The sequence below is a fragment of the Oncorhynchus gorbuscha genome, linkage group LG02, assembly GCF_021184085.1.
Source record: "Oncorhynchus gorbuscha isolate QuinsamMale2020 ecotype Even-year linkage group LG02, OgorEven_v1.0, whole genome shotgun sequence".
Classification (NCBI taxonomy): Eukaryota; Metazoa; Chordata; class Actinopteri; order Salmoniformes; family Salmonidae; genus Oncorhynchus; species Oncorhynchus gorbuscha.
Window position 1 is genome coordinate 83,468,873 of NC_060174.1, and position 21,911 is coordinate 83,490,783.

A 21,911-nucleotide genomic window follows, 5' to 3' on the forward strand; every position below is an offset into this window, starting at 1 on the left:
CCTGTCTCCTGGTAGCGCCTCCATGCTCTGGACACTACGCTGACAGACACAGCAAACCTTCTTGCCACAGCTCGCATTGATGAGCTGCACTACCTGAGCCACTTGTGTGGGTTGTAGACTCTGTCTCATGCTGCCACTAGAGTGAAAGCACCGCCAGCATTCAAAAGTGACCAAACATCAGCCAGGAAGCATAGGAACTGAGAAGTGGTCTGTGGTCCCCACCTGAAGAACCACTCCTTAATTGGGGGTGTCTTGGAGTTACATAGTGTGATTGAGTTGGAGTCCTGTAGCTCAGTTGGTAGAGCATGGCGCTTGTAACGCCAGGGTAGTGGGTTCGATCCCCGGGACCACCCATACGTAGAATGTATGCACACATGACTGTAAGTCGCTTTGGATAAAAGCGTCTGCTAAATGGCATATATTATAATAGACAGTAGATCTAGCTGAAATGTCATAATATAATGAGACAGTAGATCTAGCAGGTCTATAATAATATATTCAACCTTATGTTCCCTGTACTATATATATATATATATATATAATACCTGTTGATACAGGGCTCATGTGAAACTATTCTAACTGAACATTTTATTTCACAGTGACACTGACTCCGAATCAAATCAAATCAAATTTTATTTGTCACATACACATGGTTAGCAGATGTTAATGCGAGTGTAGCGAAATGCTTGTGCTTCTAGTTCCGACAATGCAGTGATAACCAACAAGTAATCTAACTAACAATTCCAAAACTACTGTCTTATACACAGTGTAAGGGGATAAAGAATATGTACATAAGGATATATGAATGAGTGATGGTACAGAGCAGCATACAGTAGATGGTATCGAGTACAGTATATACATATGAGATGAGTGTGTAGACAAAGTAAACAAAGTGGCATAGTTAAAGTGGCTAGTGATACATGTATTACATAAGGATGCAGTCGATGATATAGAGTACAGTATATACGTATGCATATGAGATGAATAATGTAGGGTAAGTAACATTATATAAGGTAGCATTGTTTAAAGTGGCTAGTGATATGTTTACATAATTTCCCATCAATTCCCATTATTAGAGTGGCTGGAGTTGGGTCAGTGTCAATGACAGTGTGTTGGCAGCGGCCACTCAATGTTAGTGGTGGCTGTTTAACAGTCTGATGGCCTTGAGATAGAAGCTGTTTTTCAGTCTCTCAGTCCCAGCTTTGATGCACCTGTACTGACCTCGCCTTCTGGATGATAGCGGGGTGAACAGGCAGTGGCTCGGGTGGTTGATGTCCTTGATGATCTTTATGGCCTTCCTGTAACATCGGGTGGTGTAGGTGTCCTGGAGGGCAGGTAGTTTGCCCCCGGTGATGCGTTGTGCAGACCTCATTACCCTCTGGAGAGCCTTACGGTTGAGGGCGGAGCAGTTGCCGTACCAGGCGGTGATACAGCCCGCCAGGATGCTCTCGATTGTGCATCTGTAGAAGTTTGTGAGTGCTTTTGGTGACAAGCCGAATTTCTTCAGCCTCCTGAGGTTGAAGAGGCGATGCTGCGCCTTCTTCACGATGCTGTCAGTGTGAGTGGACCAATTCAGTTTGTCTGTGATGTGTATGCCGAGGAACTTAACTTGCTACCCTCTCCACTACTGTTCCATCGATGTGGATAGGGGGGTGTTCCCTCTGCTGTTTCCTGAAGTCCACAATCATCTCCTTAGTTTTGTTGACGTTGAGTGTGAGGTTATTTTCCTGACACCACACTCCGAGGGCCCTCACCTCCTCCCTGTAGGCCGTCTCGTCGTTGTTGGTCATCAAGCCTACCACTGTTGTGTCGTCCGCAAACTTGATGATCGAGTTGGAGGCGTGCGTGGCCACGCAGTCGTGGGTGAACAGGGAGTACAGGAGAGGGCTCAGAACGCACCCTTGTGGGGCCCCCGTGTTGAGGATCAGCGGGGAGGAGATGTTGTTGCCTACTCTCACCACCTGGGGGCGGCCCGTCAGGAAGTCCAGTACCCAGTTGCACAGGGCGGGGTCGAGACCCAGGGTCTCGAGCTTGATGACGAGTTTGGAGGGTACTATGGTGTTGAATGCCGAGCTGTAGTCGATGAACAGCATTCTCACATAGGTATTCCTCTTGTCCAGGTGGGTTAGGGCAGTGTGCAGTGTGGTTGAGATTGCATCGTCTGTGGACCTATTTGGGCGGTAAGCAAATTGGAGTGGGTCTAGGGTGTCAGGTAGGGTGGAGGTGATATGGTCCTTGACTAGTCTCTCAAAGCACTTCATGATGACGGAAGTGAGTGCTACGGGGCGGTAGTCTTTAGCTCAGTTACCTTAGCTTTCTTGGGAACAGGAACAATGGTGGCCCTCTTGAAGCATGTGGGAACAGCAGACTGGTATAGGGATGGGAGCCCCCAGTGCCAAGGTGTCCATCCCCCACTGAAGCTGGTTCATCCAGCTCCTGCCACAAGTGGTGTTCATCTGCCCAAATGTATTTCTGCAGGCATGGATGTGCTATGGCACCTGGCATCAGCAGCATAATATTGTTTAGAGGACTTGAGGGTCTTCCAAATGTGTATCTTTTTTTTCATGTTTTTTCTCAATTTTTTGGGGGGGATGTGTTAGAATACCATTTTGGTATTTTGTATATAGTTCTTCCATTCAAATTGTATAACTTCAACAATTTGGCCACTTGGGTACTTTTGGGCTACTTGTGTGGGACACCTGGGTGACTTCATGATAAATGTCATGTAGCACACTCATTTTGGAAGTTATCATTCTGAAACTTTGCAGAAGTACTGCTGCCCTCTTATGTTTTTCACTGAAATTGTCCCGATCATCCTATCTGAATGTTTGTTTTATCTTGTTCATTTTAAAGATGATACAACAATAAAAAGAAAAAACATGTTTTTTTTTCATTGTATTATCTAAACCAGATCTATTGTGTTATTCTCCTACATTCAAACACACTTCAGAGTGTTTTCTTTCAAATGGTACCAGGAATATGCATATCCTTGGTTCTGTGCCTGAGCTCCAGGCAGTTAGATTTGGGTATGTCTTCAGGCGGAAATTGAAAAAAGTGGGGGTAGCTCTAAGAGGTTAATAAATTAAGCATATAGGAAGACCAGTTTCAAATGATCACTTTGTTAACCACTATCACAGAATAGGCTCAGGTGCCGCACTCCCTCAGAAATCGTTTGGGGAAAATATCCTTTCGATTTTATTACGCTATGTTCAACTGTATTCTTCTCACTATAAAATAATGCCACAGGAATTTAAATCAAATCTTGTCTGCTAAATGAACTTAGTGTAGCCCACAGCCATATAGCATAACCATATCAGGGCCTAACATCTAACATAAGGACGAGTCAGAATATGATATTCTGTTCTTCTGAAATAGACTACATTTTCTTCATATCATAACGCTTCTTTAGACCTGCTTAAAACATAATGGCTTTATTGTGATGGTGTAGGCTATATTACATGGATTTATTAGTTTTTAAATAATGTAGATATTCCAAAGGTCTGCATCATTGGCTTGTAGGCTACGTGTGGAAGCCTGTAGATGCTAAACGTGAGTTAATTAACAGTAAATTACAGTGAGACCGGCAGTTATTTGCATGACAGTTACCAGCTGACAATATGTTATGGCCGCCATAGCCCTAGGTACATACAGTGCATTCGGGAAGTATTCAGACCCCTTGACTTTTTCCACATTTTGTTATGTTAGACTTATTCTAAAATGGATTAAAAAACAATCCTCATAAATCTACACACAATACCTCAATGACAAAGCATAACAAGTCTTTAGAAATGTTTGCAAATGTATTACAAAATAAAAAATGTAATATCATATTTACATAAGTACTCAGACCCTTTACTCAGTACTTTGTTGAAGTACCTTTGGCAGCGATTACAGCCTTGAGTCTTTTTGGGTATGACGCTACAAGCTTGGCACACCTGTACTTGGGGAGTTTATCCCATTCTTCTCTGCAGATCCTCCCAAGCGCTGTCAGATTGGACGGGGAGCGTCGCTGCACAGCTATTTTCAGGTCTCTCCAGAGATGTTCGATCGGGTTCAAGTCCAGGCTCTGGCTGGGCCACTCAAGGACATTCAGAGACTTGTCGCGAAGCAACTCCTGCGTGTCTTGGCTGTGTGCTTAGGGTCATTCTTTTCACTTTGTTGTTATGGGGTATTGTGTGTAGATTGATTAAATATTTTATCAATTTTAGAATAAGGCTGTAACGTAACAAAAGATGGAAAAAGTGAAGGGATCTGAATACTTTCCGAATGCACTGTATATGAGTTTACCTGTAGGTTGTTCAGTGGGTCCATCTTCATGACTGGCCCAATGGTGTTGAGAGGCAGGGAAACTTCAATACTCTGGCTGGGCATCAGTGGAGTGTGGATGGGCAGAGGGGTGGTGGGGATCACTCCGAAACTAGACAAAGACAATACCATTTAAAACATTTTTTTTTAATGTTAACATTTATTTAAAGCTGCAATATGTAACTTTTTGGGCTACCTGACCAAATTCACATAGAAATGTGTGTTATAGATCTATCATTCTAATTGAAAGCAAGTCTAAGAAGTGGGAGGTGACCAAGACCCCGATGGTAACTCTAACAGAGCTCTAGAGTTCCTCTGTGGAGATGGGAGAACCTTTCAGAAGGACAACCATCTCTGCAGTACTCCACCAATCAGGCCTTTATGATAGAGTGGCTAGATGGAAGCCACTCCTCAGTAAAAGGCACATGTAAGCAATGTACAGAGAGGTCCTTGATGAAAACCTGCACCAGAGTGCTCAGGACCTCAGACTGGGGACAACAACACTCTCCTTCCAGACTACTTAATCTCCAATCCAAAATCAAATTTAGAGTCGGCTTTCTATTTCACAACAAAGCCTCCTTCACTCACGCCGCCAAATTTACCCTTGTAAAACTGACTATCCTACCGATCCTCGACTTCGGCGATGTCATCTACACAATAGCTTCCAATACTCTACTCAGCAAACTGGATGCAGTTTATCACAGTGCCATCCGTTTTGTTACTAAAGCACCTTATATCACCCACCACTGTGACCTGTATGCTCTAGTCGGCTGGCCCTCGCTACATATTCGTCGCCAGACCCACTGGCTCCAGGTAATCTACAAGTCTATGCTAGGTAAAGCTCCGCCTTATCTCAGTTCACTGGTCACAATGGCAACACCCATCCGTAGCACGCGCTCCAGCAGGTGTATCTCACTTATCATCCCTAAAGCCAATACCTCATTTGGCCGCCTTTCCTTCCAGTTCTGTGCTGCCTGTGACTGGAACAAATTGCAAAAATCGCTGAAGTTGGAGACTTTTACTTCCCTCACCAACTTTAAACATCTGCTATCTGAGCAGCTAACCGTTCGCTGCAGCTGTACATAGTCCATCGGTATATAGCCCACCCAATTTACCTACCTCATCCCCATACTGTTTTTATTTTATTTACTTTTCTGCTCTTTTGCACACCAGTATCTCTACCTGCACATGTTCATCTGATCATTTATCACACCAGTGTTAATCTGCTAAATTGTAATTATTCACTCCTATGGCCTATTTATTACCTACCTCCTCATGCCTTTTGCACACTGTATACAATTTTATTTTTTTCTACTATGTTTATTGTTTACTCTGTGTTGTTGTCTGTTCACACTGCTATGCTTTATATTGGCCAGGTCCCAGTTGCAAATGAGAACTTGTTCTCAACTAGCCTACCTGGTTAAATAAAGGTGAGATAAACATAAAATAAAATAAATAATAAAAAGGGTCGGTCTCTAGACTTTATGATGTGCTACAGGCCCACAGAGGTATCTATAGACTTTTAAAAGGGCTTGGGAGCAGGAACTTGGTTCAGAAATCTCAGATGAGGACTGGGTAGAAGCTCTAAGGAATATAAACTACAGTTCAGTGAATGCCAGATATAACCTTGATCAGTTTAATGTGATACACATGTTACATTACTCAAAAGTGAAAATGCATAAATATTCCCGGACACCTCACCACTGTGTGAGAGGTTCAAGCAGGATGAGGGGACGTTGACCCACTTATTTTGGACATGTCCTAAGTTACATGCTTACTGGGCTCTCATTTTTGATTACTTATCTAAAGCCTTTGATAGAGTTAAAGCCCCAGACCCATTGACCGCTCTGTTTGGTACAGTTGATGGGAATAACCAGGAAGGGAAGGCTGTCTCTCTTTGCACTCTATTAGCCAAAAGGCTCATATTGCACTTGTGGAAATTGGAGACTGTACTGTACCTTCCTTTAAAATGTGGTTACGGGATTTAGGGAATGTAATACATATAAAAAATATTCAATACAATACCTCCAATAGAGGTCCAGTGTTTTACAAAATATGGCAGCGCATACTGGATAAATGGTCTAGTCCTGCTTCATAACTGGGTTGATGATCTGCTGCTACTCTGTGCTGTACTCCACTCAATATTTATTTTTGGCTTAACTACACTACTTGCAATGACTATATGCTGTCTTCTTATATATGTACCAACTAATAGGATTTTGTTTTATTTTTTGTATGTGTGTTAAATTTTGTCCTCTAAATTTGCCATCCCATTCAACAGTACAATGAATGTCAATGATCGTATCAGTATTTAAAAAATAATAAACATTAAAAAAAAGAACAGTGCCCAGTTTGGAGAGGTGTTTGGCCACTTGAGACACCAGTTAGACCTCTCACACAAACCCTTGTAATAGTTTTTTCTTGCACCTATTCCAACATTTCTGTTAATATTCTTATGTTACTGAATGTATCCAGAGTATTTTCAGGTTTTGTTATTGAAAAATGCTGGGGAAAATTACAGTAAATGCTAAATGCACATTAAATCAACAGTGTAACATTTGGATTTAGTCTTGTCAAGTGAATTGTTGTGTCCTCACCTTTGGTCTAATAATTTCCCTATAATTGGCAGTGTTCTCTTTCAATTGCTACCATGGTCACACGTATGCTTTTTAGAATTCTTCTGTTAGAAACTTTTCAATTTGGCCAAATCCATATAGGCCAATTTACACGTGTAAAGGGTTAATAAGTGCTTCAGGTGAATGTAGCTACATTTACAATCTGCTCTTGGCAAGTCAATACCTTTCAGAGTAGTGGTCGTGTTTAGTTATCATACAACATACTCCCATACTGTACCAACTTTAGGAGACGAGTGCACATACTTACCATTCCATGTATGCCCAGGGACTATGACTAACATTTAAACCCATTTAACTATTTTTGCGAAGTATATGACTATAAACGGCTATACCCCTTAACTAAGTGGATCGTTACTGAGAACTAGCCTATGATCTATTAACAATGTGTTTAGTGAATGGCCATGGTTATAGTGAATGGCCATAGTTATCGTGAATGGAGAGTCACGGTAAGCTTAGAGCAACTAAATACAAAGTTGGTGTGAACAAAAAGCAGAGAACCATTTTTACAGTGAGGCCACAGAAGACCTTAACTGCTAGTACAGCTGAGATATTGTTTTGCTTCTTTATCCCAAGTCCCTGAGACACGTGTACCGTGTACACACACCCACGGAGAAGTTGGAACACAGAGTCCGCCACAGACAGTGCAGTTTAAGGGTTTAAGGGCACAATGGCAGGAGAAAGCATCTATGATTTGATATCAGTCGCCCCTCTCACCTGTTCTTGTTGAACTGGATAGCGAAGTCGGTCATGTGCTGCAAGGCCTTGTTGGTAAAGGTCATGTCCATGTACATTTGGCCCTGTCGGCGGGAGAATGTGCCTGAGATCTCCAGTCCTTTAGCTTTCACCGCAGGCAGCCATACCTGGGAGAAGAGATAGACCTTACATAAAGAAATATGAATGTGCAAAACGATTCACCCATACCTGGGAGCAGGGTAATTTGAAAATGGCAACATGACTCACTACTGTGTACGTGTCTGTGCTATGTTGCCCCTTCATTATATTGAGTCGGACACAAAGGGAGATCGAGAATGGAGGGCATAAATTAAAATCAAATCACATGTTATTTGCCACATTTGCCGAATACAACAGGTAGACCTTACCGTGAAATGCTTACTTTACAAGCCCTTAACCAACAATGCAGTTCTAGAAATAGAGTTAAGAAAATATTTACTAAAACTAAAGTACAAAACAAACAAAATTACAAAACAATAAATGAGGCTATACACACCGGTACCAAGTCAATGTGCGGAGGTACAAGTTAGTCGAGGTCATTTGTACATATAGGTAGGGATAAAGTGACTATACATAGATAATGAACAGCAAGTAGCAGCAGTGGCCTCCCGGGTGGGGCAGTGGTCTAGGACACTGCATTGCAGTGATAGCAGTGCCACCAGAGACTCTGGGTCCGTGACCAGGAGGTCCATGGGGCGACGCACAATTGTCCTAGCGTCGTCCGGGTTAGGGAGGGTTTGGCCGAAGGGATATCCTTGTCACATCGTGCACCAGCGACTCCTGTGGCGGGGCGGGCACAGTGCACGCTAACCAGGTCGCCAGGTGCACGGTGTTTCCTCCGACACATTGGTGCGGCTGGCTTCCGGGTTGGATGCGCGCTGTGTTAAAGAAGCAGTGCAGCTTGGTTGGGTTGTGTTTCGGAGGACGCATGGCTTTCGACCTTCGTCTCTCCTGAGCCCGTACGGGAGTTGTAGCGAAGAAACAAGAAAGTAACTACTAACAATTGGATACCACGAAATTGGGGAGAAGATAATTTATTAAAATACATTTAAAAACTTGTTTTTCAACCAGTCCACAAATGTCTTGTTAACAAACTGTAATTTTTGCAAGTCAGTTAGGACATCTACTTTGTGCATGACACTATATCGACACAACCTGAAAGGCTGCTCAGCAAGGAAGAAGCCACTGCTCCAAAATCGCCCAAAAGAAAGGCAGACTACGGTTTGCAACTGCACATGGGAACAAAGATCTGACTTTTTGGAGAAATGTCCCCTGGTCTGATGAAACAAAAATGGCCATAAAGACCATCGTTATGTTTGGAGGAAAAAGGGGGAGGCTTCCAAGCCGAAGAACACCATCCCAACCGTGAAGCACGGGGTGGCAGCATCATATTGTGGGGGTGCTTTGCTGCAGGAGGGACTGGTGCACTTCACAAAACAGATGGCATAATGAGGTAGGAAAATTATGTGGATATATTGAAGCAACATCTCAAGACATCAGTCAGGAAGTTAAAGCTTGGTCGCAAATGGTCTTCCAAATGAAGAATGACCCCAAGCATACTCCCAAAGTTGTGGCAAAATGGCTTAAGGACAACAAAGTCAAGGTATTGGAGTGGCCAACACAAAGCCCTGACCTCAATCCTATAGAAAATGTGTGGGCAGAACTGAAAAAGTGTGTGCGATCAAGGAGGCCTACAAACCTGACTCAGTTACACCAGCTTTGTCAGGAGGAATGGGCCAAAATGCACCAAACTTATTTTTAAATTTTTTATTTCACCTTTATTTAACCAGGTAGGCTAGTTGAGAGAGAACAGGTTCTCATTTGCAACTGCGACCTGGCCAAGATAAAGGGAAGGTTGTGGAAGGCTGCCCAAAACATTTGACCCAAGTTAAACAATTTAAAAGGCAATGCTACCAAATATTAATTGAGTGTATGTAAACTTCTGACCCACTGGGAATGTGATGAAAGAAATAAAAGCTGAAATAAATCATTCTCTCTACTATTATTCTGACATTTCACATTTTTTAAATGAAGTGGTTATCCTAACTGATCTAAGACTGGGAATTTGTACTAGGATTAAATGTCAGGAATTGTGAAACTGAGTTTAAATGTATTTGGCTAAGGTGTATGTAAACTTCCGACTTCAACTGTAGGTCCTGGATGGCAGGAAGTTTGGCCCCAGTGATGTATTGGGCCATACGCACTACCCTTTGTAGCGCCTTACCAGGCGGTGAAGCAACTGGTCAGGATGCTCTCGATGGTATAGCTGTAGAACATTTTTAGTATCTGGGGACCCATGCCAAATCTCCTGAGGGGGAAAAAGTGTTGTTGTGCCCTCTTCACAACTCTCTTGGTGTGTTTGGAACATGATAGTTTGTTGGTGATGTGGACACCAAGGAACTTGAAACTCTCGACCCGCTCCACTACAGCATCGTCAATGTTAATGGGAGCCTGTTCGGCCCTGCTTTTCCTGTCGTCCACGATCATCTCCTTTGTCTTGCTCACATTGAGGGAGAGGTTGTTGTCCTATTGAGGGAGAGGTTGTTGTCCTGGAACCACACTGCCAGGTCTCTGACCTCCTCCCTGTAGGCTGTCTCATCATTGTTGGTGATCAGGCCTACCACCGTTGTATTGTCAGCAAACTTAATGATGGTGTTGAAGTCGTGCTTGGCCATGCAGTCATCGGTGAACAGGGAGTACAGGAGGGGACTAAGCACGCACCCGAGGGGCCCCTGTGTTGAGGATCAGTGTGGGAGATGTGTTGCTGCCTACGCTTACCACCTGGGGGCGGCCCGTCAGGAAGTCCAGGATCCAATTGCAGAGGGAGGTGTTTAGTCCCAGTGTCCTTAGCTTAGAGATGAGCTTTGTGGGCACTATGGTGTTGAACGCTGAGCTGTCGTCAATGAATAGTATTCTCACATAGGTGGGGGTTTTTTTGCAGGTGGGAAAGGGCATTGTGGAGTGCAATTGAGATTCCGTTATCGGTGGATTTGTTGAAGCGGTATGCGAATTGGAGTGGGTCTAGGATTTCCGGGATGATGGTGTTGATGTGAGCCATTACCAGCCTTTCATAGCACTTCATGGCTACCGACATGAGTGCTACGAGGCGGTGGTCATTTAGGTAGGTTACCTTCACATTCTTGGGCACTGTGACTATGGTGGTCTGCATGAAACGGAAGGATACCTTGGGAAGGATGCTATGTCCTGCTGCAATACATAACAATTAACAGTGCACATACCACAGTGAGGACATTGTGAGCCTCTTCTACATTACTTAACTGTATGATATATATAAATGACCCATTTTGAACAGGAATCTTGGGTGGAGCCTGTTGATGCCAAGTTGGACTTAACTCACCCCCTCCTTTCGCCCCGGCCAAACAACGTCATAACTATATTTATGCACTGTCCTACATGAAGAGTGACTTTGCTGCATGGCTCAAGGTTCTGTATGCATTTCTCTGCTTGCTAGGTGCTTATGAGTGAGCATTAGCATTTCAATTCGCTTTATCTGAGCTTTATTCTCTGCCCATGCTGGTGTAATCTATTAGCAATGAACGTCTACTTTATACCAACATAGTACTAACATTAGCATACAACATTAACATTAATAGAATATAGTATTAATATTAGCATTTAGCTCTTGCTAAAATTAATATATAACATCAACATAAGCGTTTAGCTGTGGGTAGTGGGTACTCACAGATTTGGGGGTAACATAGCCTCCTGTGGAGATGGCCATGCCTGTGGAGAGCTCAAACAGGTCGTTGAGGCCGCTGCTGAGCGCTGCAGGAGTCGGCGATGGGGCGAACGTGTTGGGAACTGATGAGGGAATAAAGTTCTGTCCCACCTAAGTCACATACAGACACAAAAAGCACATAGGACATCAGCACAACTATGAATCCAAAATGTAACTTATCTGCGAGACAATGGTCCTCTAGCAACCTAATTGAAGAATAAAAAGACAATAAATTCCAAACTCATCGTTGTCAAATGAGTACGTTTCAAATCTTATGGTGATCGACACCTTTTTTCTTGATTCGTTTTTAAAGAATGATTCTGATCGTCAATTGATTTTGCACATTCGCTACAGCTGAAATCCTGACTTGAGAAATACATTCTCCAATGCTCCGATTTGCTGAGGTGGAAAGTATCTTCTGTCAGAATTTCAGCCTATGATTTCCCAACTTGAGTAATCCTCCACTGGAATACGTTATCCCCCCCCATCAGTGCCCTGCAAGGTCAAAGGTGAGGCGAGTGTGATTGGGAGAATAATAGTTTGTCTAGCTTTGAAGTGTTTGGCAGTTAAGTTTTGAATCCCGTTATAACTTCGAAGAGCATGCAGCATGCGGACGGAAAAACGGAAGGGCTCACTTACTGCTGGACTTCCCCCAACACCTCCTCCCAGGTCTCCACCGAGCTACAGGAGAGGACCCATATCCAGCACCCGCATCCAAACACAAGAGATAGACAGAGAGAGAGAAAGAGAGGTACTTAGCAATAGCAACCCATCCCCAACCCCATTCCCCAAAAGCAGTTCAACCCATAGACTGCCTAGAATATGACAAAAGGTTATTATGTAGATTGTAATTCTGTTACAGTGAAATGGTTATCAGGGAAGCGTATCAGTCAGTCAGAAGACCAGAAAACGTTGCCGAAATATTAACATTGAGATGGAAGAATAGTTAATTGTGAAAAACATTAGATATACATATTTGAGAATTCACAGTCAAAAAGCAAGCAGGTATAATAGCTTTAATGTATTGGGCTTCTTTCACCTATCCAGTTTACTTTTAGCTTTGAATTCTCACAGGGATGTGGAAGATAAAGCAATTAAAACAATGAAGTCTACACAAAAGATTATTTCAAGATGCAAAATATCCATCTAAATGGCGAGTTGAAAAAATGTAATGATGTATTTTATTTTTTTATTTTACCTTTATTTAACCAGGCAAGTCAGTTAAGAACACATTCTTATTTTCAATGACAGCCTGGGAACAGTGGGTTAACTGCCTGTTCAGGGGCAGAACGACAGATTTGTACCTTGTCAGCTCGGGGGTTTGAACTCGCAACCGTCCGGTTACTAGTCCAACGCTCTAACCACTAGGCCAACCTGCCGCCCCTACAGTAGGCTCCAGAATTATTGGATCCCTTGATAAAGATTAGCAACAAAGACTGTATGAAATAAATAGAAATACTGACCTATATTGTATGCCTAAAAAACAATTATATTATTTTATACTAATAAAATTGCGTGGAGAAAGTGTTTATTTTCTCCAAAAAGATAGGGGTCAAAATTATTGTATCACGTTTTCAATATAATTTGTAAAACATGTTTTGCATACAATATAGCTCAGTACTTATATTATTTATTTTATACAGTGTTTTTTGCTCATCTTTATCCAGACCCCACCCCACTGTATGTAACGGTAGCCATTGCGATATTCAGGACAAAACTTCCTTTGAGACATGGCACTTTTAGTTAAATGCATTTTGACTGTGAGAAGTGTGAAGTGACCTTGACAGCAGCATAGCGAGACTGGAATACCATTAAAAAAATTATAGCCGAAGACCCAGCAAGGCACAAATCACACTCTGGTATTGGACTGTTAAAAGGCAGATAGAAAAGCAACGGTGCAAGCAATGTTAGAAGCAACGTTCAAGACAACTTGAGGATAATCTAAATGGATACAATCATTTCTCACTTTCAAAACACATCCATCATTACAATGAAGTGAAATAAATTAATTGTCTCCTAATGTTTGATGCCAACATTGTACCACAGGTGGACAATACTTTGGTTTGACAAACACTTTTTTCCACATTTCACACTCAATAATTGACTATCTAGACTGAGTATATACCTAGTTTAGCGAGCTTGCACAAAAGTACATTGTGTGTTCAGGCCTTCCTTGAGGATGTGGTTGATTTTGAAGGTGAACCACTCAGAACAAAATGGCTGTCTGCTGTGGCCTTTTCACAGTGTTATGTTAAGGGACCTCTGGGAGTCTTCGTCAACAAGGCTGAATTGAACATCACTTCTACACCTGCGAAGGAGAACTGGCAGAATAGTCAATATTGTCTCACTTCACCCTCACACAGAATTTTTTGTTGTTGTTGATCATATGAATATTCCAGATATTCTCCCAGGGTTGAAATACCAGTTTTTGCATAGTGGCGAGAGACAATGCTTGTCACAGAGTTGGAGAAGTCTATTGAAGTGGGAGACAAGTGTCAGGAACTACTGCCAAGGTTTTATACTGACGATACAAGGGCCTTTTAGGAATGCTAAAAATAAAACAGAACAAATCATTTAAATAATGCCGGGGTGAGAAGTTTCAGGCTCTGGAAAACATGTTTTAATATCTTGTGAAAAATGTCTTGGTTCGAATCACAGTTCTAGCCTGTTCCCTCCCTTGTTGAGATCCAAAAGTGCTAAGATTCTAGCCCACGTCTTCAGACTAGAGATACTCTTTTAGACCAACTGAATTTCTATACCATCTGTAGTGCCACTCAATGCAGACTGGATTTATCTGCAACCCATTAGTTATTCACCCACCTTGTTGTCACTCTGGATAAGAGCAGTTTGCTACTAAAACACAAAAATATGAATGAGTTTGATTATATTAAAACCTTAAATGCGGCAGTTAAAAGAAAGGTTCACCCATTTTGAATGTTATATTGTTATTGTGCATCTCTGAGTGATCTATCAATTCATTTTTTTATCGATTCCCAAGGTCATATTTTTCCAAGATGGCGTAGCAGTCGGACATCTGTTTTGTCTTGTCCCGTGTATATATATTTTTCTTCGTATATATTCTTTATTTTTTAATCTCAATTTCCATCTACGGACTGAACATACTCTCCTGCAACCCGCCTCACCCAATGTGGTACGGATCTGTTATTTTTATACTTTAGAACCAGAACCCCCATCAGAAGCTAGCCAGCTAACCAGCTACAAGCTAGTAGTCAGTTAGCTACTGCTAGCGGTCTTCAGCCAGCCTCAGCCCGGTCAATTCCTGCCAGTCTGCCCAGCGCGATATCAACCCAGAGCATATAGGACTGCTTTTTCTCTACCGCATCTCCGAATTCCTACTGCAAGCTCTGAACCTCTACACCGGATCATCGAAGCTAGCTAGCTGCTATCCGAGTGGCTACTCCTGGCTAACGTCTCTGTCCCGAAGCAAGCACCATTTAGCCTGGAGCTAGCCTGGAGCTTGACCCATCTCACAGCCAACCAAAAAGGCCTATCAGCCAATTCTTGGGCTACAATACCTATTTTGCCAATAGGCCTGGATCCATCACGACTGGTCTGCTGACGTAACCATCCAAGGGGGTTTCAACAGGCTCTTTCGTTGTGACGTCCCCCGGATGCCCATCTGCTAGCCCCGGCCCACTAGCTGTCTGATTCACCATGTCTCCAGCTCGCCTAGCTACTCACTAGACCCTATTATCACTCGGCTAAACATGCCTCTCCCTAATGTCAATATGCCTTGTCTATTGCTATTTTGGTTAGTGATTATAGTCTTATTTCACTGTAGAGCCTCCATCCCTGCTCAATATGCCTTAGCAAACCATTTTGTTCCACCTCCCACACATGCAGTGACCACACCTGGCTTAAATGGTGCCAAGAGACAAAACCTCTCTCATAGTCACTCAATGCCTGGGTTTACCTTCACTGTACTCACATCCTACCATACCTTTGTCTGTACATTATACCTTGAAGCTATTTTATCGCCCCCAGAAACCTCATTTTACTCTGTTCCAGATGACCAATTCTCATAGCTTCTAGCCGTACCCTTATCCTACTCCTCTTCTGTTCCTCTGGTGATGTAGAGGTTAACCCAGGCCCCGCAGCCCCCAGCACTACTCCCATTCCCCAGGCGCTCTCATTTGTTGACTTCGGTAACCGTAAAAGCCTTGTTTTCATCCATGATAACATTAGAAGCCTCCTCCCTAAGTTTGTTTTATTCACTGCTTTAGCACACCCCGCAAACCCGAATGTCCTAGCCGTGTCTGAAACCTGGCTTAGGAAGGCCACACAAAAAATCCAGAAATGTCCATCCCTAACTATAACATTTCCGAAAAGATAGAACTGCCAAATGGGGCGGAGTTGCAATCTACTGCAGAGATTGACAGAACTCTGCAGGCTTACTATCCAAGTCTGTGCCCAAACAATTCGAGCTTCTACTTTTAAAAATACACCTTTCCAGAAGCAACTATCTCACAGTTGCCGCTTGTTATAGACCCCTTCAGCCCCCAGCTGTGCCCTGGACACCATATGTGAATTGATTGACCCCCCCATCTGTCTTCAGAGTTCGTACGGTTAGGTGACCTAAATGGGGACTACCCGGCCTTCCTACAATCTAAAATAGATTACCTCAATCTTACACAAATTATTAAGGAACCTACCAAGTAGAACCCTAAATCCGTAACCATGGGCACCCTCTTAGATATCATCCTGACCAACCTGCCCTCTAAATACACATCTGATGTCTTCAACCAGGATCTCAGCGATCACTGCCTCATTGCCTGCGTGAGTAATGGGTCTGCGGTCAAACGACCACCCCGTATCACTGTCAAATGCTCATTAAAACACTTCAGCGAGCAGGCCTTTCTAATCGACCTGGCCCGGGTATCCTGGAAGGATATTGAGTTCATCCCGTCAGTAGAGGATGCCTGGTTGCTCTTTAATAGTGCTTTCCTTACCATCTTAAATAAGCATGCCCCATTCAAAAAATGTAGAACTAAGAACATATATAGCCCATGGTTCACCCCAGACTTGACTGTCCTTGACCAGAACAAAAACATCCGGTGGCGTACTGGATTAGCATCGAATAGCCCCCGTGATATGTAACTTTTCAGGGAAGTCAGGAACCAATATACTCAGTCAGTTAGGAAAGCTAAGGCTAGCTTTTTCAATCAGAAATTTGCATCCTGTAGCACTAATTCCAAAAGGTTTTGGGACACTGTAAAATCCATGGAGAATAAGAGCACCTCCTCCCAGCTGCCCACTGCACTGAGGATAGGAAACGCTGTCACCACCGAAAAATCTACGATAATCGAGAATTTCAATAAGCATTTTTCTACGGCTGGCCATGCTTTCCACCTGGCTACCTCTACCAACATCTCAGCACCCCCTGCGGCAACTTGCCCAAGCCCCCCCCCCAGCTTCTCCTTCACCCAAATCCAGACAGCTGATGTTTTATAAGAGCTGCAAAATCTGGATCCCTACAAATCAGCTGGACTAAACAATCTGGACCCTCTCTTTCTAAAATTATCTGCCAAAATTGTTGCAATCCCTATTACAAGCCTACTCAACCTCTCCTTCGTGTCATCTGAGATCCCCAAAGATTGGAAAGCTGCCGCGGTTATCCTCCTCTTCAAAGGGGGAGACACTCTAGACCACATATGTCAGAGTCAAGGCCCGCGGGCCACATCCGGCCCGCGAGAAGGTTTTTTACGGCCCCTGGGATGATCTTGATTTGTTATTAGAACCGGCCCGCAGACCGCAGCAAGCCGGCAGCCCGCAGATCTTTTACACGCACCAATACTACATTTCCCACAATGCAACGGTGACGCACCGAGCAGTAGGCTGCTTCATTTCAATATTTATTGGCACAGCAGTTGTCAGCATCACAGTAAAATTAACTTTCAGATACCCATCAAAAATGGCAAAACGGAAGGTGGACACTGAGAACCGGGGGTTTCAAACAAGGTGGGAGTCGGAGTATTTGTTCACGGAGGTAGCTGGAAAACCTGTGTGTCTTCTGTGTGGAGAAAGTGTGGCGGTACTGAAAGAGTATAATCTGAGACGACATTATGAAACGAAACACGCGGACAAAAACAAGAATATGGACATGGAACAAAGGCTACAAAAGGCAGAGGAATTAAAACGAGGCCTCAAATCTCGACAGGCTCTGTTCAAAAAAGCCAAATCACAAGGCCAGGCTGCTGTCAAGGCCAGTTTTATTTTGGCAGAAGAGATCGCTAAATCAGCCCGGCCATTTACGGAGGGGGATTTTCCGACGGAGCACCTGCGATGTGTGGACACAGGAGCGGACTGGTGGAAAAGATACGGGAAAAGATGCAAGAGGAAAACGCGACAGGTGAGCTGACAGCTTATCATTGTATCATACACCAGGAAGCGTTGTGCGGTAAAGCCTTGAAAATGGAGCATGTAATGAGCATCATCACGCGCACAGTTAACTTTATCAGAGCCAAAGGTTTGAATCACCGCCAGTTCAAGGCATTTCTGACGGAGTTAGAAACGGAGCATGGTGATTTGCCTTATCACACAGAGGTGCAATGGCTAAGCCAGGGAAAGGTGCTTCAAAGATGTTTCGAGCTTCGTGAGGAGATTTGTCTGTTCTTGGACAGCAAAGGGAAAGACACAACACAACTCCGAGACGAAATGTTTCTGTGTGAAATGGCTTTTCTGTGTGACATTACGAGTCATCTGAATGCAATGAACTTGCAGCTGCAGGGTCGGGATCGTGTCATCTCTGATATGTACAGTACAGTGAAGGCATTTAAAACCAAACTGTGCGGCAGTGGGTGCTGCGGAGTTCGCCCGTTTCCTCCCCGACACAATGCCCCAGCTGCGCATCCAGGCTGCTCAAACGTTGTCTATGTTTGGCAGCACATACCTGTGTGAACAACTGTTTTCTTTGATGAACTTGAACAAAACATCACACAGAAGTCGACTTACTGCTGAACACCTCCACTCAATTCTGAGGATTTCCTCAGCTCAGAGCCTTACCCCGAACATTGATGAACTTGTGGAAAAGATGGGACACCACCAAGTATCACCCTCAACCTCAAACAAGTGAACATTACTGTGCAATCACATATTTAGAGTTTTTACTCAGTTCAAGTTTAAAAGTTAAAGTTTAATATTTGTTTTCACTGCATGTTACTTCTCCTTAAACAAAGTGTTGTTTTTGATTAATAGATTTTTGCACTTTATTTTATTCTATTTCAATCCAATTATATTTTAAAAATATTTCAGTTGAGTGGATGATAGAAAATTGCTATTATTGTTTTTTTCTTTGAAGTAAATTTAGCCCACTTTTGCTAAAATAGAAAATATAGGCTACTGATGGTGCCTTGAATACCGGTTTCTTTCATTTAATGTTCATGTTATGGGGATTTTTATATAAAGGAAATTTGTCTTTTGTGTCTGTTGAAAATTAAAGATTACTGACAGAGCCATAAGAAAATATTGCTTTATTTATCTGATCATATTGGAATATATTTGTTAGGTTTTCAGTAGGTTCAATTAGGTTCACTAGACTATATGCGTCATTTAAAAAATTTCAATGAACATTCGAACAGTCCGGCCCTCGGCTTGTAGCTAAATTTTTTATTTGGCCCTCCGTCCATTTGACTTTGACACCCCTGCTCTAGACCTAAATCCATCCTGCCCTGCCTTTCTAAAATCTTTGAAAGCCAAATTAACAAACAGATCACCGACCATTTTGAATCCCACCTTACCTTCTCCGCTATGCAATCTGGTTTCCAAGCTGGTCATGGGTGCACCTCAGCCATAACACCTCAACTAAGTGCATGTTCTTAAACCGCTTCTACCTAGGTGTCTGGTTAGACTGTAAACTCTCTTTCCAGACTCACATGAACTCCAATCCAAAATTAAATCTAGAATTGGCTTCCTATTTCACAACAAAGCCTCCTTCACTCATGCTGCCAAACATACCCTTGTAAAACTGACTATCTTACTGATCCTTGACTTCGGCGATGTCATTTAAAAAATAGCCTCCAACACTCTACTCAGCAAACTGGATGGAGTCGATCACAGTGCCATCTGTTTTGTCACCAAAGCCCCATATACTACCCACCACTGTGACCTGTATGCTCTCGTTGGCTGGCCCTCACTACATATTCGTCGCCAAACCCACTGGCTCCAGGTCATCTATAAGTCTTTTGCAAAAATCACTGAAGCTGGGGTCTATCTCCCTCACTAACTTTAAGCATCAGCTGTCAGAGCAGCTCACTGTACCTGTACACAGCCAATCTGTAAATAGCACACCCAACTACCTCATCCCCATATTGTTACTTATCCTCTTGCTCTTTTGCACCCCAGTATCTCTACTTGCACATCATCATCTGCACATCTATCACTCTAGTGTTAATACTAAATTGTAATTATTTCGCCTCTATGGCCTATTTATTGCCTTATACCGCCCTAGTCTTCTACATTTGCACACACTGTACATATATTTTTTTCTATTATGTTATTGACTGTACAGTTAATGTGTAACTATTTTATTGTTTTTGTCACACTGCTTTGTTTCATCTTGGCCAGGTCGGAGTTGTAAATGAGAACTTGTTCTCAACTGGCCTACCTGCTAAATAAAGGTGAGAAAAAAACGTAAAAAATAAAAAGTTTTTTTAATGTGTATCTGAGTTATTGGCGTTCAAGCAGGCAGAAATCCGTCCGGTATGACGTAGCACTGTGATAAAGTCACTCTCACTACACTGGAAGTTAATAGGAATATGACTTTTAGATTTGCGAAAACGTCTATCATATCTGTCAGATTTCAATACTGGCTGATGTCATAACTCGGGAGGATGTCTTCTATCGAATGAGCCATTGATCATATTTTTGCGATAACTCCTACCCCGAGAAATGTGTCATTTAACAGAGGGTCTAGCAAACGTTTCCTATTTGTCTGCCTCTTTAGTCCAGGGTGCATTGCTAGGTGCCATTGCCAGAGATATTATAGAAAGGAGATAGGAATCGAATGAATGAAGAAAAGTATAACACCCCACCCAGAAGTATTCACATTGCCATGCTGCGTCACACGATTGCTAGGCTAATTGTCATGCAATCCCTTCTCAAAGTCAGTGTTTATGAAGAGAAACGTGCCTATTTCCCTCGAAAGTAAGTAATGTCATGATTACAAAGCTATACGATAATACAGATAGCAAGTTAATTATCTCACATCTTGGAAAAATGTGTAATGTTGTACTTCTTGTTGACTAAATTCGTGCTAATGTTGGGTTTTTGAGCGATTGCCCAATAGACTCCCATTCATTCCTTGGAGAGCACTCCTTGTCCCAGAACCGCCCAGAATGCAGTGCACGGCCCATTGCCATAGCATGGGCAACGTTTCACATCTCCTCAAAAGTATATATGCTGTTGTGAATGTTAGACTCCACTCTGTGGCACATCGATCTGCAGGTTGAACATGAGATTGTAGACTATTAATTGATAGCTGTAAAATCGCCTAAACAAACTGCACTAACTAGTTACGTTACATGCTGATATTGTCTTTGGTATTACTGTGTGTAGCTACCTACCTACCTAGCCAACCAGCCCGCCCATAGAGGGAGCATTGCACTGTGGATATTGTAGTCAACTTGAGCTGCAACAGATTTCCACAAAGATTTTCCATGTTGCTACAGGCCTTATTACAACTCCAAAATGAAACATTTGTTCACAACAAATATTGTTCTCACATATTAGTGTTATTTAACACTGCCAAGTGAAGGAATGAGTGGTTTTGAGTGGATTTTCCCTTTAACTGTCACATTTAATTTGTATTGGGAGACAAACGTATATATAGGTTAGTCCTTCACAATTTCAGTGGGTGTCACCTCAGAGAAATTGAGTTTTCATTGAAAAGCCTGATTCAATATGTAATTCAGTCTTGGAGGGGTCTGATAATGGCAGCTTTAAAGTTCCAATAAGTAACTTTTTGGGCGACCCGACCAAATTCACATAGAAATGTGTGTTATAGATGTGTCACTCATTGAAAGCAAGTCTAAGAAGTGGTAAATCTGTTCTAGGTGCGCTACTTCTGTGCTTCCCATTCTTAAGTTGAGTTTTTATGTCTTATTTTCATTTTTGTACACCAGCTTCAAACAGCTGAAAATACAATATTTTTGGTTATGGAAAAGATACTGTACTTCACAGTGGTGTAGATGGTCCAATGATTCTCTACAATATACTTAAGCGAACTATTATAATTTTTGTAACCAGAAATAGTGGAGCGATAGGGTATCTTAAAGAGAAGAACCCAGTCAATGTGCATTGAAAAACTGATAGCACACGGGACTTTGAATGCTTGTCAGGTTAATCTGGCTCATTCTCCTCATCCAGAAGGTTAGCTTTAATATTAAAACTCAGGGTGCTGACTCAGCCCTTTCTGTCGCATTAATCCTTCCTCCATTTTGCCCTTCTAATGACAGCATGTCATTGTCTAGCTTGTCTGTCAA

At 42.6% G+C, this 21,911-nt stretch overlaps 1 protein-coding gene across 2 annotated transcripts in view; it reads right to left on the reverse strand.

The window, feature by feature from the left end:
- Nucleotides 1-21,911, reverse strand: part of ap2b1 (adaptor related protein complex 2 subunit beta 1) — a 79,562-nt gene that overhangs the window by 26,134 nt on the left and 31,517 nt on the right. The window contains exons 15-18 of one of the 2 annotated variants that reach the window (XM_046324512.1): nt 12,052-12,093; nt 11,377-11,523; nt 7,656-7,801; nt 4,288-4,417 (exon numbers count right to left, since the gene is read on the reverse strand). In XM_046324512.1, the coding sequence (XP_046180468.1) occupies nt 4,288-4,417; nt 7,656-7,801; nt 11,377-11,523; nt 12,052-12,093 (465 nt within the window). The remainder of the gene's footprint in view (nt 1-4,287; nt 4,418-7,655; nt 7,802-11,376; nt 11,524-12,051; nt 12,094-21,911) is intronic. The other variant, XM_046324521.1, reaches the window with a different exon arrangement.